Raw genomic sequence first — 12,872 nt, 5'->3', positions numbered from 1 at the left:
CTGTTGCTAGACCCGCTAGTGTATAGGACAGGAGTTCTTAGTCTGTGATTCATGGTGAGCTTCAAGTTATTTGTTAACCTCTAGCAGTGGTATATACAAAAGGTGTGTGTGCGTATGTGTGTATGTGAGACAACCACTAGATTTGATCAGATTCTTAAAGATATCTATGCCTCTCACAAAGGAGTAAGAGTTCAAACATTGACAAGATCACAGTCGCTGGTGGGATTAGCAAAGGATTGGTGGTAGAAGGTCGGTGTGAGAACTGAGCTTTGAAGGATGGGCAGGTGCTTGGCTACCGGGGGAGCATTTTTGTAAGACTTCACCCACTTTGAAGTATTTTCATCATTACCTCATTGAGCTTTTGGAGTAGCGGAACACATAGGAGCTGGAGTCTAGCAAAAGGCATTAGAAAGTCCTGTATGTCAGCACCCAGAATTTGATGCTGGGGTTGGAGGCAAACAGTATGAATGAGAAGAAGGAGGCAAAGAGTATTAGTCTGTTGGAGAATAGTGGGAACTTATCTGAGCACTCTAATATGCATTATGATATTTAATCTTCACAATAATCCTATGAATTAAACCCACTTGGTACATGAAGAAGCAGACTTGAAGATGTTACGTTACTTGCTGTGATCATACCGTAGTAACTGGTGGAGCTGGGACTCATAAACAGTCATCTTTGGACTGGAAAACCTGAGCTTTGCTACAACGCCGAGTCACCTGTCATAAGTGACAGTTGCAGACCCCACTTTCATGCTCAGTGAGCCTAGTGGCTCAGCACCTGGGGCAAGACAGGTTGCTAGGACAGGTATCAAAGGACATGGTGTTAGTAAACAGGCAACACATGGAAAGGGCCAGGAAGTAAGTTAATCCAGACCTCCAGGCCTTGGCGTTTATGGTTCTCTCTGCCTGGAATGATCTCTTCCAATCTCTCTGCATGACTGTCTCATTCTTTTTTTTTTTTTTTTTTTGGTATGCGGGCCTCTCACTGTTGCGGCCTCTCCCATTGCAGAGCACAGGCTCCGGACGCGCAGGCCCAGCGGCCATGGCTCACGGGCCCAGCCGCTCCGCGGCATGTGGGATCTTCCCGGACCAGGGCAGGAACCCGTGTCCCCTGCATCAGCAGGCGGACTCTCAACCACTGCGCCACCAGGGAAGCCCATGACTGTCTCATTCTTATCCACCAGAGTGCCCATGCTGATTGCAGTGTCGATAGAAAGTAGCCTACTCTAGGTACCCAGTCATGCACTCTATTTAGTTCCTCCTGGCACTTGCCAAATCTTATTCATTGAAAGCTCTGGTCTTATTCATTACTGCGGTCCCTACTGCCTAGAAGAGTATCTGACACATGGTAGGCAACAGGTTCATTCATAATCTGTTGAATGAATGAATAACAAATATGGGGAAACCCCACAGTATTTACAGTTTTGGCCCGGGAAACATGTCTTTTGAAGTAAGGCATCTGTATTTGCAGCTGTGAGGTGTGAGAATCATGCAAGCCCAGTGAGTTAACTGTGCAATTACTCATTTATGGGGAATTTTGTTTTTCTGCCACATTGTCCTCCTGAAAACGTATATTAGATCTGACAAGTTTAGCATGAACAGGCGGGCACCCCATGTAAACTGTTGGCATTTGCTGGCCAGGAACATGCATGTCTTTTAGCCATTATTTTTGTGTCTCTGTCTGTAGGTAGTTCATCATGACCCATGCCGTGGAGGTGCAGGACAATGGAACAGCTTGTTCAGGTTTAAACATCTTGCAACCGGGAACTATTTAGCTGCAGAGGTAAGATGAATGGATATAGTGCTGCTAGACCCCTGATTCTGAAATAGTGGAACAGGCAATATAGAAGATGTTGCATTTGAAGAAACAGTTATTATGCACATTTCATTATTGCCTGTCGTGTTCTGGATTGGCATGTCAGTTGTTCTCAAAATGTAAATATTAGTTAAAACCTTAAAATAATTTTTGTCTTGAAAATGAAAACAGCAGCAACCACAACAACAGAACTGTGTGGTTAGTTTGCTGTAAGGGCATCTGGAAGGGGGTATCTGATTTACATCTGTGTGGGATGCGTTCTGAGATTTGCTATTTAGCTTCACTCTTTCAGAATGTCTGCGTTGGAGCCATGATCAGCGCATAGTCGATGTGGTGTAGTCTAGATAGTTTCTGGTTGATCTTCTGTGGCTATTCTTTTACTGATGGGTGGCTTTCATCGTTCAAACCATTGGAGAGGAAAGGGTTTTTTCCTTGAGATACTGCACTGCCCTAAAACTGTCAATAAATATGGTAAAGACTTAGAAGGGTCTTTTCTTTCTCCACTAAATGCATGTTGACAATCAGAATGAAGCGTAGGTAGATACAATAGTATCTTATAAACATAAAATAGTATGTTTATTTATTTATTTATTTATTTATTTATTTATTTTTAATTTTTTGCGGTACGAGTGCCTCTCACTGTTGCAGCCTCTCCCATTGCGGAGCACAGGCTCCCGACGTGCAGCCTCAGCGGCCATGGCTCACGGGCCCAGCCGCTCCGCGGCATGTGGGATCTTCCCGGACTGGGGCACGAACCCGTGTCCCCTGCATCGGCAGGCGGACCTCAACCACTGCGCCACCAGGGAAGCCCCAAGGAGAATGGATTTTATGTGTAACTTAAAGAGCAGTGTTCTAAGTAATTTGTGTTCAAAGCCGACCACTCCAGAGTGGCACTGTCCAATGTGGTAGTCACCAGGCACACATTGGTTATTTAAATTAAAGTTAACAGTCTTAAAATTAAGTAAAATTAGAAAGACTGGCAGCCTGAGAAGTCACAGAAGCAACTGGAAAATCAAATGGGCTGAGTCACAGAGGCCAGGCAAGGGAAGATAAGAGTTTCAGCAAGGGGGGAAAGCTACCAAAAAGGTCAGGGACAAAATGTCACAATATTTGGCAAGAACGGGGTCATCTGTGACTTCACGGAGAGCTTTTTTTTTTTTTTTTTTTTTTTTTTTTGTGGTACGCAGGCCTCTCAGTGTTGTGGTCTCTCCCGTTGTGGAGCACAGGCTCCGGACGCGCCGGCTCAGCGGCCATGGCTCACGGGCGCAGCCGCTCCGCAGCATGTGGGATCTTCCCGGAGTGGGACACGAACCCGTGTTCTCTGCATCGGCAGGTGGACTCTCAACCACTGAGCCACCAGGGAAGCCCCACTGAGAGCATTTTTAATGGAAACCGGAATGCAGGGGGTGGAGGAAGGGATGAGGAAGTCAGGAAGCAGAAAGAAGTGCTGACTGAGTTTTCAGATAATGACTGTGAAGGGGGAGAAATATTAATAAAAGGAGAGTAAGAGTCCAATTAGACAGACTTTTATGAAGTAGTTTTAGAAAAAGTAAGGTGGATGAGTTGTTTTTATATTAAAGGGAAGGACCTATCACAGGGCAGGACTTGGTGGTGTATTACTCTTTTCCCCCAGCTTTTCCACTCTCAGCACACCGATTTATAATTTAAAATATTAATTTAATGTGCTTGAGGCACCCCTGGTGAATTGGATGATGTAATTCTTGAATTGCCTTTGAGCTTATGGTGTTTATATTGGCCAGTGTGGCAAAGAGGGCCTAGAGTAGTGGGAAGACAAGTCCCAGGTAGGCCGCTCACAACCTCTCTGCCTTTAAGCAAGTAGTTAACCTCTCTGAACTTCAGTTCCCTTGTGTGTAAAAAAGGTGATAATATATATTACATGGGAATTTTTGGAATTAAAGAATATCTTGTGAATTTTCAGCACCTTGTACATAAAAGGTATTCAGTAAGTGTTAAGTCCCTTCACTTCCACTGGGAGGAAGGAGACAGAAATTATGTAGTAGTGTTTATTATTACTATTTTAAAATTTATTTTTATTATTTTGATTTTCCAGAACTGACATTTCTTTGTCAATCAGATGACTTAATGGGGAAAAAAGTTGAGAGGCTCACCACTGGCTACCTTGTGCCTAGAACAGTGTCTGATATTTAATTTACATTCAGTAAATATTAGATAGTCTAATGAATGAATCATAGAGACAATGAGGTACACATCCAATGATTTCACTTTACGGAAAAGGAAACCACATCCAATCATTTCACTTTACAGAAAAGGAAACCCAGACTCAAAGAGGTGATTTATTTTGTCCAAAGTTAAAAAACAAGATTAATGATAGTATCCAAGCTGAATGCTACACTTGCCTTGTTTCATCTGTACCAGTGGTTCTCAGCCGAGGGTGATCTTGTCCCCAGGGGATATTTGGCAATGTCTGGAGACATTTTTATTGTCACTGCTGGGGAGAGGTGGCTACTGGCATCTAGTGGGTAGAGGCTAGGGATGCAGCTAAACACCCTATAATGTGCAGGACACACCCCACAACAAAGAGTTATCTGGCCCCAAATGCCAATAGTGCCAATGTTGAGAAACCCTGATCTCCGTTATACTGAAATTACACAACCCTTTATTGACAGTCTACTAGGTGGAAGCACTACTTTGTTATTGTGAAAAAAACGAAGATGATTAACATTTTGTCCTTGTTCTTTAAGAATTTGCAATCTAGAGGAGAATTAGATTAACTCATCACTAGGACATCTCTTTTGCAATTGTTTCCAGCATACATAAACTTCTGAGATAACTGGTTTTGTGTAATGTTTACATTATTAACATCTATAGAAGACCATGATAAATCTCACAGTAAGTTTAAAGGGCTGCAACCTTAAGTGTAAGCATATGTGAGAAAAAACACCTAAAATTTTTACTTATACTTCCTTAACATGATATTCTATTTAACCAGTACTTACTGGGTGGCGAAGTTATTCAGAAAAATGTAATAAGCTTATTGTTTGTTTAGAAATGAAGGGGGAACTAACTAAATAAAATTAGACCCTTCGTACGATGAAGATTCTGTAGTCTTACTATAGAGACAAAGCACATAAATTGCAAGCTATCCAAGAATAGCACCATATTTTGCGTGTGTATATGTGTGTGAATTGTGGAAAACATCTAGGAATTAGGACAGTGATATAACACTGTTTAGATTTTATTCTCTAAGTTACTAAAGTGAACCAACATTTAGAAATGGACCCTTATTCAATTTGAATATTTCCAACAGTATTGTCTTAGGGAATTCAAGGTTTATTTTTGAGTAATATGCAGTGCTAGAAACCCATGGACAAAATGTGGAACAAAGTATTTAATTATGAATTAGGTAATCAGGGCATTTGTGGCTGCATCAGATAATGCATTACAGTACTGTATTATTAGGCTGTCTTCCTATAATTTCTGTGGGCCATACAAGAAATTAGGTGAGGGGAAAGTGAACAGTCATGTAGTTTTGCTTTTAATATACAGGACAGTTTTGCTTTTAATGTCAGCACACTCTGTGCCATGTTGCTATAGATCTTTTTCTTGTATCACCTTATTGGTTCAGGAGAGTTCACAACCATGTCTGTGGGGCAGAAAGTAAATTTATCATATTTTGAATAGGATAATATGGGAGCCTTAGTAAATAGTTCTTCTATAGCCATGGGAGAATGATAAATCAAATATCATAATTTATGATCTGCTGCATTTTCTTTCTTTGGATATTATTAAAGCAATAACTTTTGATGATCCTTTCCAAAACAAGATGGAGGGACTAGTGCAAAATAATTTCGTTAAAGATTTTATAATTGCCCTTTTAAAGACTGCTAGCTTATTTGTTTGTAGATAGTTCGGACTTCCACCAGATGGCAGTAAACACTTATTTCCTAACTATACAGTAGTCTTTGGATTTAATTAATTAAGTAAAAACTTTGTACTCAAGAACCTGTACATTAGCATAGAATCTTAGAGATATTAGGGCTGTAGTTTTAAATATCCCAATGTTTAGCTCTCTATCAAATATACCAGCCATAGTATATGAAAAGGGACTCTCTCTCTCTCTCTTTCTCTCTCTCTCTCTATATACACACAAACATATATAACACATATATATACATACACATACAATATTTATATATAAAATAGAGAAATATACATACCAGACCCTATACACATGTATAAATATATATCAAAATAGAAATGATGCCTGGTACATATAAGCATCCAGTAAAGGTTATTTTTCCCTTCTTTTCTTTTCTAGACCTAACAGTCAGCATAATAGGCTGGCTCTGAAATGCCTGGTCATTCGAAAGAGGAACATATAATTATTTACAAATCCACATGTGATGATTTTATAACTTCAATGGTATATATAATAAAAATTGATCAAAAGACATTTCATTATAAAAAAGTAACATTTTTTTTTTTTTTTAAAAAATGAACAAAAATTATGGACTTACAACTTGTGGTCTGCTTCTTGCTATTGTTAGAGGGACAGTTGCAGCTGTCTTTAATTTGATAGGTGGTACAACCATGACTTTCTCTCTCTAGGTGTTCATGATATTACTCTCTCTCTCTCTCTCTGCCGCTTTTCTATTCTGACTTAGTCCCACTCTCTACCTGACTTCATTCTGGTCCTCTTTGGCCTCTTACATGAGGACTCCCTTCAGAGCTTAGTGGTGGCTGTTTGCTCTTTCTCTTCTCTGTCACTCACTCCCGTGGCTGCAGTGGGTCGTGACTTGGATCTCGGGTATCTCACTGCCATTGAAACTCAATAATCATATCTAAGCTGGAAGTGTTTCCCCACAGAGAGTGAATTTTCTTAGCTCTGGGTTAAAAACATGGGAGTCACGGTAAACGTGTTTTTCTCTCTCAGTTTATGCATTCAGGTTCTCCTGACTGTCTCTGCAGAATCTTCCGCATCTGCTTTCTCCTTTCCGTTTCAGCATTGATGTCGCTGGGGCTCTCACCTCTTACGTGAACCCCACACTTGGTTACTTTGCTTCTTTCATCATCTGTCTCTGTCTCCTACTAATTACGGCCAAGTGAGGATTTTTTTTTTTTTTTTTTTTTTGCGGAACGCGGGCCTCTCACTGCTGTGGCCTCTCCCGTTGCGGAGCACAGGCTCCGGACGCGCAGGCTCAGCGGCCATGGCTCACGGGCCCAGCCGCTCCGCGGCATGTGGGATCCTCCCGGGCCTGGGCACGAACCCGTGTCCCCTGCATCGGCAGGCGGACTCTCAACCACTGCGCCACCAGGGAAGCCCCCAAGTGAGGATTTTTAATGCGCTGTTTCTGCAGACATTTTCCCAGTGATATTCAAAATCTTTCTGAAGATGCAAACCCTTTAGCCTGTGGCAAAAAGCCCCATTGGCCCGACCTCTTCCTACCTTGGATCACACCAGTACTCGTGGAGGTGAGAGGGAAGGTATATGCTATCAGAACTAAAAGATGTCGCTTTGAAGCCCTCAGACCTGTGCTTCTGAATAACCCTGCCGCTCGCCAGCAGTGTGACTTTGCATGGGGTACTTCACTTGATGCCTCCTCTGGAAAATGGGGCTAAGGGTCCCTTCTAATAGGATAATTGTATGGGGAAATGAATGAGCCTTAGAAGCATATAAAAAGTATTCCGTAAATGACATTTATGGGTCTTCTCTCATCAAGGCTCATTTTCTCACCTATTTGGCATTGGCTCCGCCTGCACTGCCTGTCCTCTTTACCCCCTCTTCCTTCTTCTTCATTTTTTTTTTGCAGTTTTAGTTTTTATTTTCTTTTTTAACTTTTATTTTATATTGGAGTGTAGCTGATTTACAATGTTGTGTTAGTTTCAGGTGTACAGCAAAGCGATTTAGTTATACATATACATATACCTATTCTTTTCAGATTGTTTTCCCATATAGGTTATTACAGAGTACTGAGCAGAGTTCCCTGTGCTCTCCAGTAGGTCCTTGTTGAGAATCAATTTTATATAGATAATCTTTCCTCCTCTCCCAGTCATATTGAATAATTCTACCTATCCTTCAAGGCTTCGCTCATATGCTACCTTCTCCATGAATAATTCTTCAATAAATTTGCCCACCACAGATCCCTCCTTCTTCTGACCTATATTATTTATAAATTATGCATTCCTGTCTTATATCTCTTGTCACATTCTATTTTGTATTACCGCTAACTGTATTTATGTCTTCTCTTCCCTCCTAGATTGTAAGGTCTTGTGGTCAGGGACCATATTCTCTTTGTCTTTGCTAAAATACCGTATACCACCATGCTTTGTCCATTATAGATGTTCTATTAATATTTATTGAGTAAATGATTGAGTAGCATATTAGATCTCTCTCTCTCTCCAATGCCAGATTTATAATTTATTTTTTAACATAAGGAAATATTTCCTTTAAAGCCCTAAAAGATTCAGGAACCTCCACATCACTATGTCTTTCTTTCCCCATCTTTAGGAATGTATTTTTTGGATTCATCCTTAGTCTAATTACTTAATTACTGTGCTTATTATGGTTAGAGTAGGAAATCAGCAGTCTAATTGAAACATATATTAAAGTGTATATTTACTTGGCCTTTGGTTAATATTGGTGGATTTATGTAGCCATAGGTTTGTTTGGGTGCTTCCTCCTCCTCTTTCTCCTTCCTCGTCTCCCTGTTCTTCTTCTCCTCCTTCTCATTATTATTATTATCACTTTAATGAATTTACTGAAGCAATAATTTTATTTATTTTTTAATATTTAAAAAAAATTTATCTATTTGGCTGCGTCAGGTCTTAGTTGCGGCACGCGGGATCTTTCATTGCGGTGCCCGGGCTTCTCTCTAGTTGTGGCCCGCGGGCTTAGTTGCCCCCCAGCACGTGGGATCTTAGTTCCCCGACCAGGGATCGAACCCACATCCCCTGCATTGGAAGGCAGATTCTTAACCACTGGACCACGAGGGAAGTCCCTGAAGCAATAATTTTATATAAAAAAGGCCACAGTGCAGCCTGTGAGACACAAGATGAGGCGAAATCTAACTGATCGGCACCGTCTTTAGTATTGTTGCCAAAGACATGAATATGTAAAATTTAATGACATGTAATTAGTATGATTAGGCTTTGGTCATAGACTTTTCTCTTTTACAGATGAGGACCCTGAGTTCCATGGAGGTTAGGCGACCTTTCCTAAGGCCCATGGCATTTCCTTCCAGACCAGAGTCTGGAATCCGGTTCCCCACACATCTCTCAGGAACTAACTGGGTGATCCTAGAAGGGTGAAATGTGTGAAGACAATTTTAGAAAGTAACATTGTCTTTAAGGTGGAATACGACCTATGTCTTAAAGGGCATACATGACTCCTGTTTGACTTAGGTACGTTAGTTCCTGTTTCTGTACACATTATAGTTATGGATATGTCATGGCTTCCAGCATGAAGTTAATATACTTTACAGTGTCTTTAACCAACTAGTCTAAATGCTTACTGAATGAAAACTTTGACCATAGGTATATCCTGGTTAAACATGTTACATATCTTTTGAATATAATTTAGCTATAATTTTAGTATGTATTTTTTAATTTAAAAAGAAAAGTCTGAATTCTTCAAACTGAAAACAAAAGAATATAGCACAGTGATCCTTTATTTTTTAAAGTCATTTTATTTTATTTTTATTTGGCTGCACCACATGGCATGTGGGAATCTTAGTTCCCTGACAAGGGATAGAACCTGGGCCCTGGCAGTGAAAGCGCCAATTCCTAACCAGTGGACTGCCAGGGAATTCCCTAAAACAGTCATCCTTGACTAAAAGAGCTAAATAAACCCCTTCTGTGCACTATGCTGACCTTTCATTACTACTGAGTAAAAGTGTGTCTTTTTGAGTTTGGTTAATCAGTAGACAGGAGGCCAGTTAAGTCACTGTCTTTTCACTTTCTACCTTTCACTGTTGGATTCCAAAAGCAGGAATAATACTGTTTTGGAACGGATTCATTTATTCATAATTCAAGGGAATTTAAGGAGCCTGAGGTACGCATCTCCATAGAAAAATAAAATTCAGCCTCAGATCTCCCCAATTGCTGGCCTAGCACCAACAGGCAACTTGTAACCGGATTCCTGTTTTATCATCCCTCCCCCACCCCCACTGTCTGTCTGCTCTGAAAATTGAAAGACTGCTGTCCAGTGGCTCTTGGACTTGGTTCTGACTTCCAGCCACTCCTCTCCCTTATTCCCCCACTCACTTTCCGGTTTGTTTAACTATTTGTTTAACCACAGTTTAGTTTTGTCTGTTCTTAGATTTCATATAAATGGAGTCATACCATGTCTGGCTTCTTTCACTTTAAAATCGAGATGTAATTGACATATAACATTATATTAGTTTCAGGTGTACAACATAATGACTTGAGATATATATATGACATATATCTATATTGACATGATTACCACAGTAAATCTTGATAACATCCATCACCACACAGTTATACATATTTTTCCTTGTGATGAGAACTTTTAAGATCTACTCTCTTAGCAACTTTCAGGTATGCAATTCAGTATTATTTATTTATTTTTTTGCGGTACGCGGGCCTCTCACTGCCGTGGCCTCTCCCGCTGCGGAGCGCAGGCTCCGGACGTGCAGGCTCAGCGGCCATGGCCCACGGGCCCAGCCGCTCCGCAGCATGTGGGATCCTCCCAGACCGGGGCACGAACTCATGTCCCCTGCATCGGCAGGTGGACTCTCAACCACTGCGCCACCAGGGAAGCCCGCAATTCAGTATTATTAAATGTAGTCACCATGTGCCGTCACATTACCAGGACTTATTTTCTTATAACTGGAAGTTTGTGCCTTTTGACCCCCTTCACAGATCTCTCCCACTCCCACCCCTGCCTCTGGTAACCACACACCTGATCTCTGTTTCTGTAAGTTTGTTTTCTGTTTGTTTGTTTTAGATTCCACATATAACTGAGATCATACAGTATTTCCCTATCTCTGGCTGACTTATTTCACTTAACATGACGCCCTCAAGGTCGATCCATGTTGTTGCAAATGGCAGGATTTCCTTCTTTTTTATGGCTGAATAATATTCCATGGTATATATTTTTGAGATCTACCCTTGTTGTGTACATCAGCAGCCCATCATTTTATTGCTGAGTAGTACTCCATTGTTTGAATATGCCATATTTTGTTCATCCATTCTCCTGTTACATGATATGCATTTTTGTCTAAGCCTACTTTCTGGCCCCATTTTATGTCCCTACCATTGTTCCCCCCGCCTTTCCCATCATCCTCAAATGAATGTGCCTGTTTTAGTTGATTTTCCTGGAATATGGTTACCTCTGCAGACACAGTTCTTTCTTTAGCTGAGGAGAGCTTTATTTTCCATAAACTGTGATTATGGCTTGTATTCCACTGATTTTCTCTTCCTTCTAGTATCCTGGTTGCTCATTAGTTGATACCCCATTCTCTGGTCCTCCGTGACCATGTCCTTTTTCCTAATTTTCATTTCTTTGCACTTCTCCTCTATGGTGAAAGATAGCTGTTCCATTTTTATCCTTTGCATCACTCATTTCCAGTCATGTCAACTCTGCTTGTTCCTGCTGCCGACATGGACTTTAATTTTGTATTTATGTTCTCATTGTTATTGAGATCCTCCTTAATTTAACTTCTTTTTTTTTTTATCTCGGTACGCGGGCCTCTCACTGCTGTGGCCTCTCCCGTTGCGGAGTACAGGCTCCGGACACGCAGGCTCAGCGGCCATGGCTCACGGGCCCAGCTGCTCCGCGGCATGTGGGATCTTCCCAGACCGGGGCACGAACCCGCGTCCCCTGCATTGGCAGGCGGACTCTCAAATCACTGCGCCACCAGGGAAACCCAATTTAACTTCTTTTTATATTGTGATTATTTCTTATATTATTATATTATTTATCTGATTATTTTTATATTATATTTTCCTGTTCATCTTCTGCTGCCTTCACATGGAGGCAATGTTTACTTGCACTTTCTTGAATATGCCAAACCATTTCCTGAAAATTTATTTTGTATCATACCATAGATAATGTTCAGAAAGACTCTGAGAAAGAATTCCCCCCCATTGTAACGTACTTTTTAACCAGTCCCGTGTTGTTTTTTCCTGCTTTCCTCCCTGATTGTCCTCAGACAAGTGAGCTCCGTGCAGAAGCAGAACGGTTGAGTGGACGGTCTTTTTGTTCCATTTCTCTTTTTCTCAATTCTCTTGCAAAATCTTTAGCTGCAGGGCAGCCTGCAGGGTCCTGATGTACTTGCCAGTTCCAGCAGGTGTCCAGTCTGCCTCCCTGGGCTCTCTTGAGGTCGCTTCTCTCCCCGGCCCCTCTGCTATTTTTCCTTTATCACACAGTGTCATTCCAGCCCACAGCAGCTACAGTTTTTTCTCTTCTCGCCCTTTCTTCAGACAGCGCTGCTTAGAAAGCCCTCTGCCGTCATCTGCTCCCTCCGCTTTCTGCCCATTTGCTTTCTGAGCTTTGTTGTATCTCTCTGGCCATGAGAAGACAGAGAGAGGTAGTGGACAGTGGGTGGGAGGATGGGGGAAACAATTTTCTGCTCCATCTCACAGCAGCTTCTCAGTGATGGAGAAGCACTTCTGTATAGGTCTTTGGTTGGTGAATACTCGGGGTCTCTGGGTTAGGGACACAGAGTGGAACTGCAGCAAGTATCTTCTGAACTGTGTTCACCTGGCCACTAGCTTGAAGTCAGGTTGAGGTTTGCCATGAGATGACAACTGGGGAGTTATTGCCTCTCCCCCAGCACTATCGGCTTTATAATTACTGTCAATTCATTGATGATTTGGGGTTTAGATGGTTTTCAACCTTGGTCTTCAATGAGATGGAGAGTGTTTTGCTTTGTTTTTGATCATTTTCAGTACCGTCATTAATATTTAGTGATAAGTTGGGAGGGGCATTCCTCAGAGCTACTAGCCAAGTGTCATTCTGAGAAAGACACCCAGCCTTACATCTTAAATGGTGACTTTAATTACCTGGGGTTGCGTATTGTATACACCAACTGATTCACATTAATAGG

The 12,872-nt window shown here is 41.4% G+C and overlaps 1 protein-coding gene across 1 annotated transcript in view; it reads left to right on the top strand.

The window, feature by feature from the left end:
- The window catches only part of ITPR2 (inositol 1,4,5-trisphosphate receptor type 2), a 538,352-nt gene that overhangs the window by 125,160 nt on the left and 400,320 nt on the right, over nucleotides 1-12,872 (top strand). The window contains exon 9 of the mRNA XM_060113623.1: nucleotides 1,690-1,785. Coding sequence (XP_059969606.1) covers nucleotides 1,690-1,785 — 96 coding nt within the window. The remainder of the gene's footprint in view (nucleotides 1-1,689; nucleotides 1,786-12,872) is intronic.

The sequence above is a fragment of the Mesoplodon densirostris genome, chromosome 11, assembly GCF_025265405.1.
Source record: "Mesoplodon densirostris isolate mMesDen1 chromosome 11, mMesDen1 primary haplotype, whole genome shotgun sequence".
NCBI lineage: Eukaryota > Metazoa > Chordata > Mammalia > Artiodactyla > Ziphiidae > Mesoplodon > Mesoplodon densirostris.
This window is presented reverse-complemented; position numbering and strand designations above follow the sequence as displayed.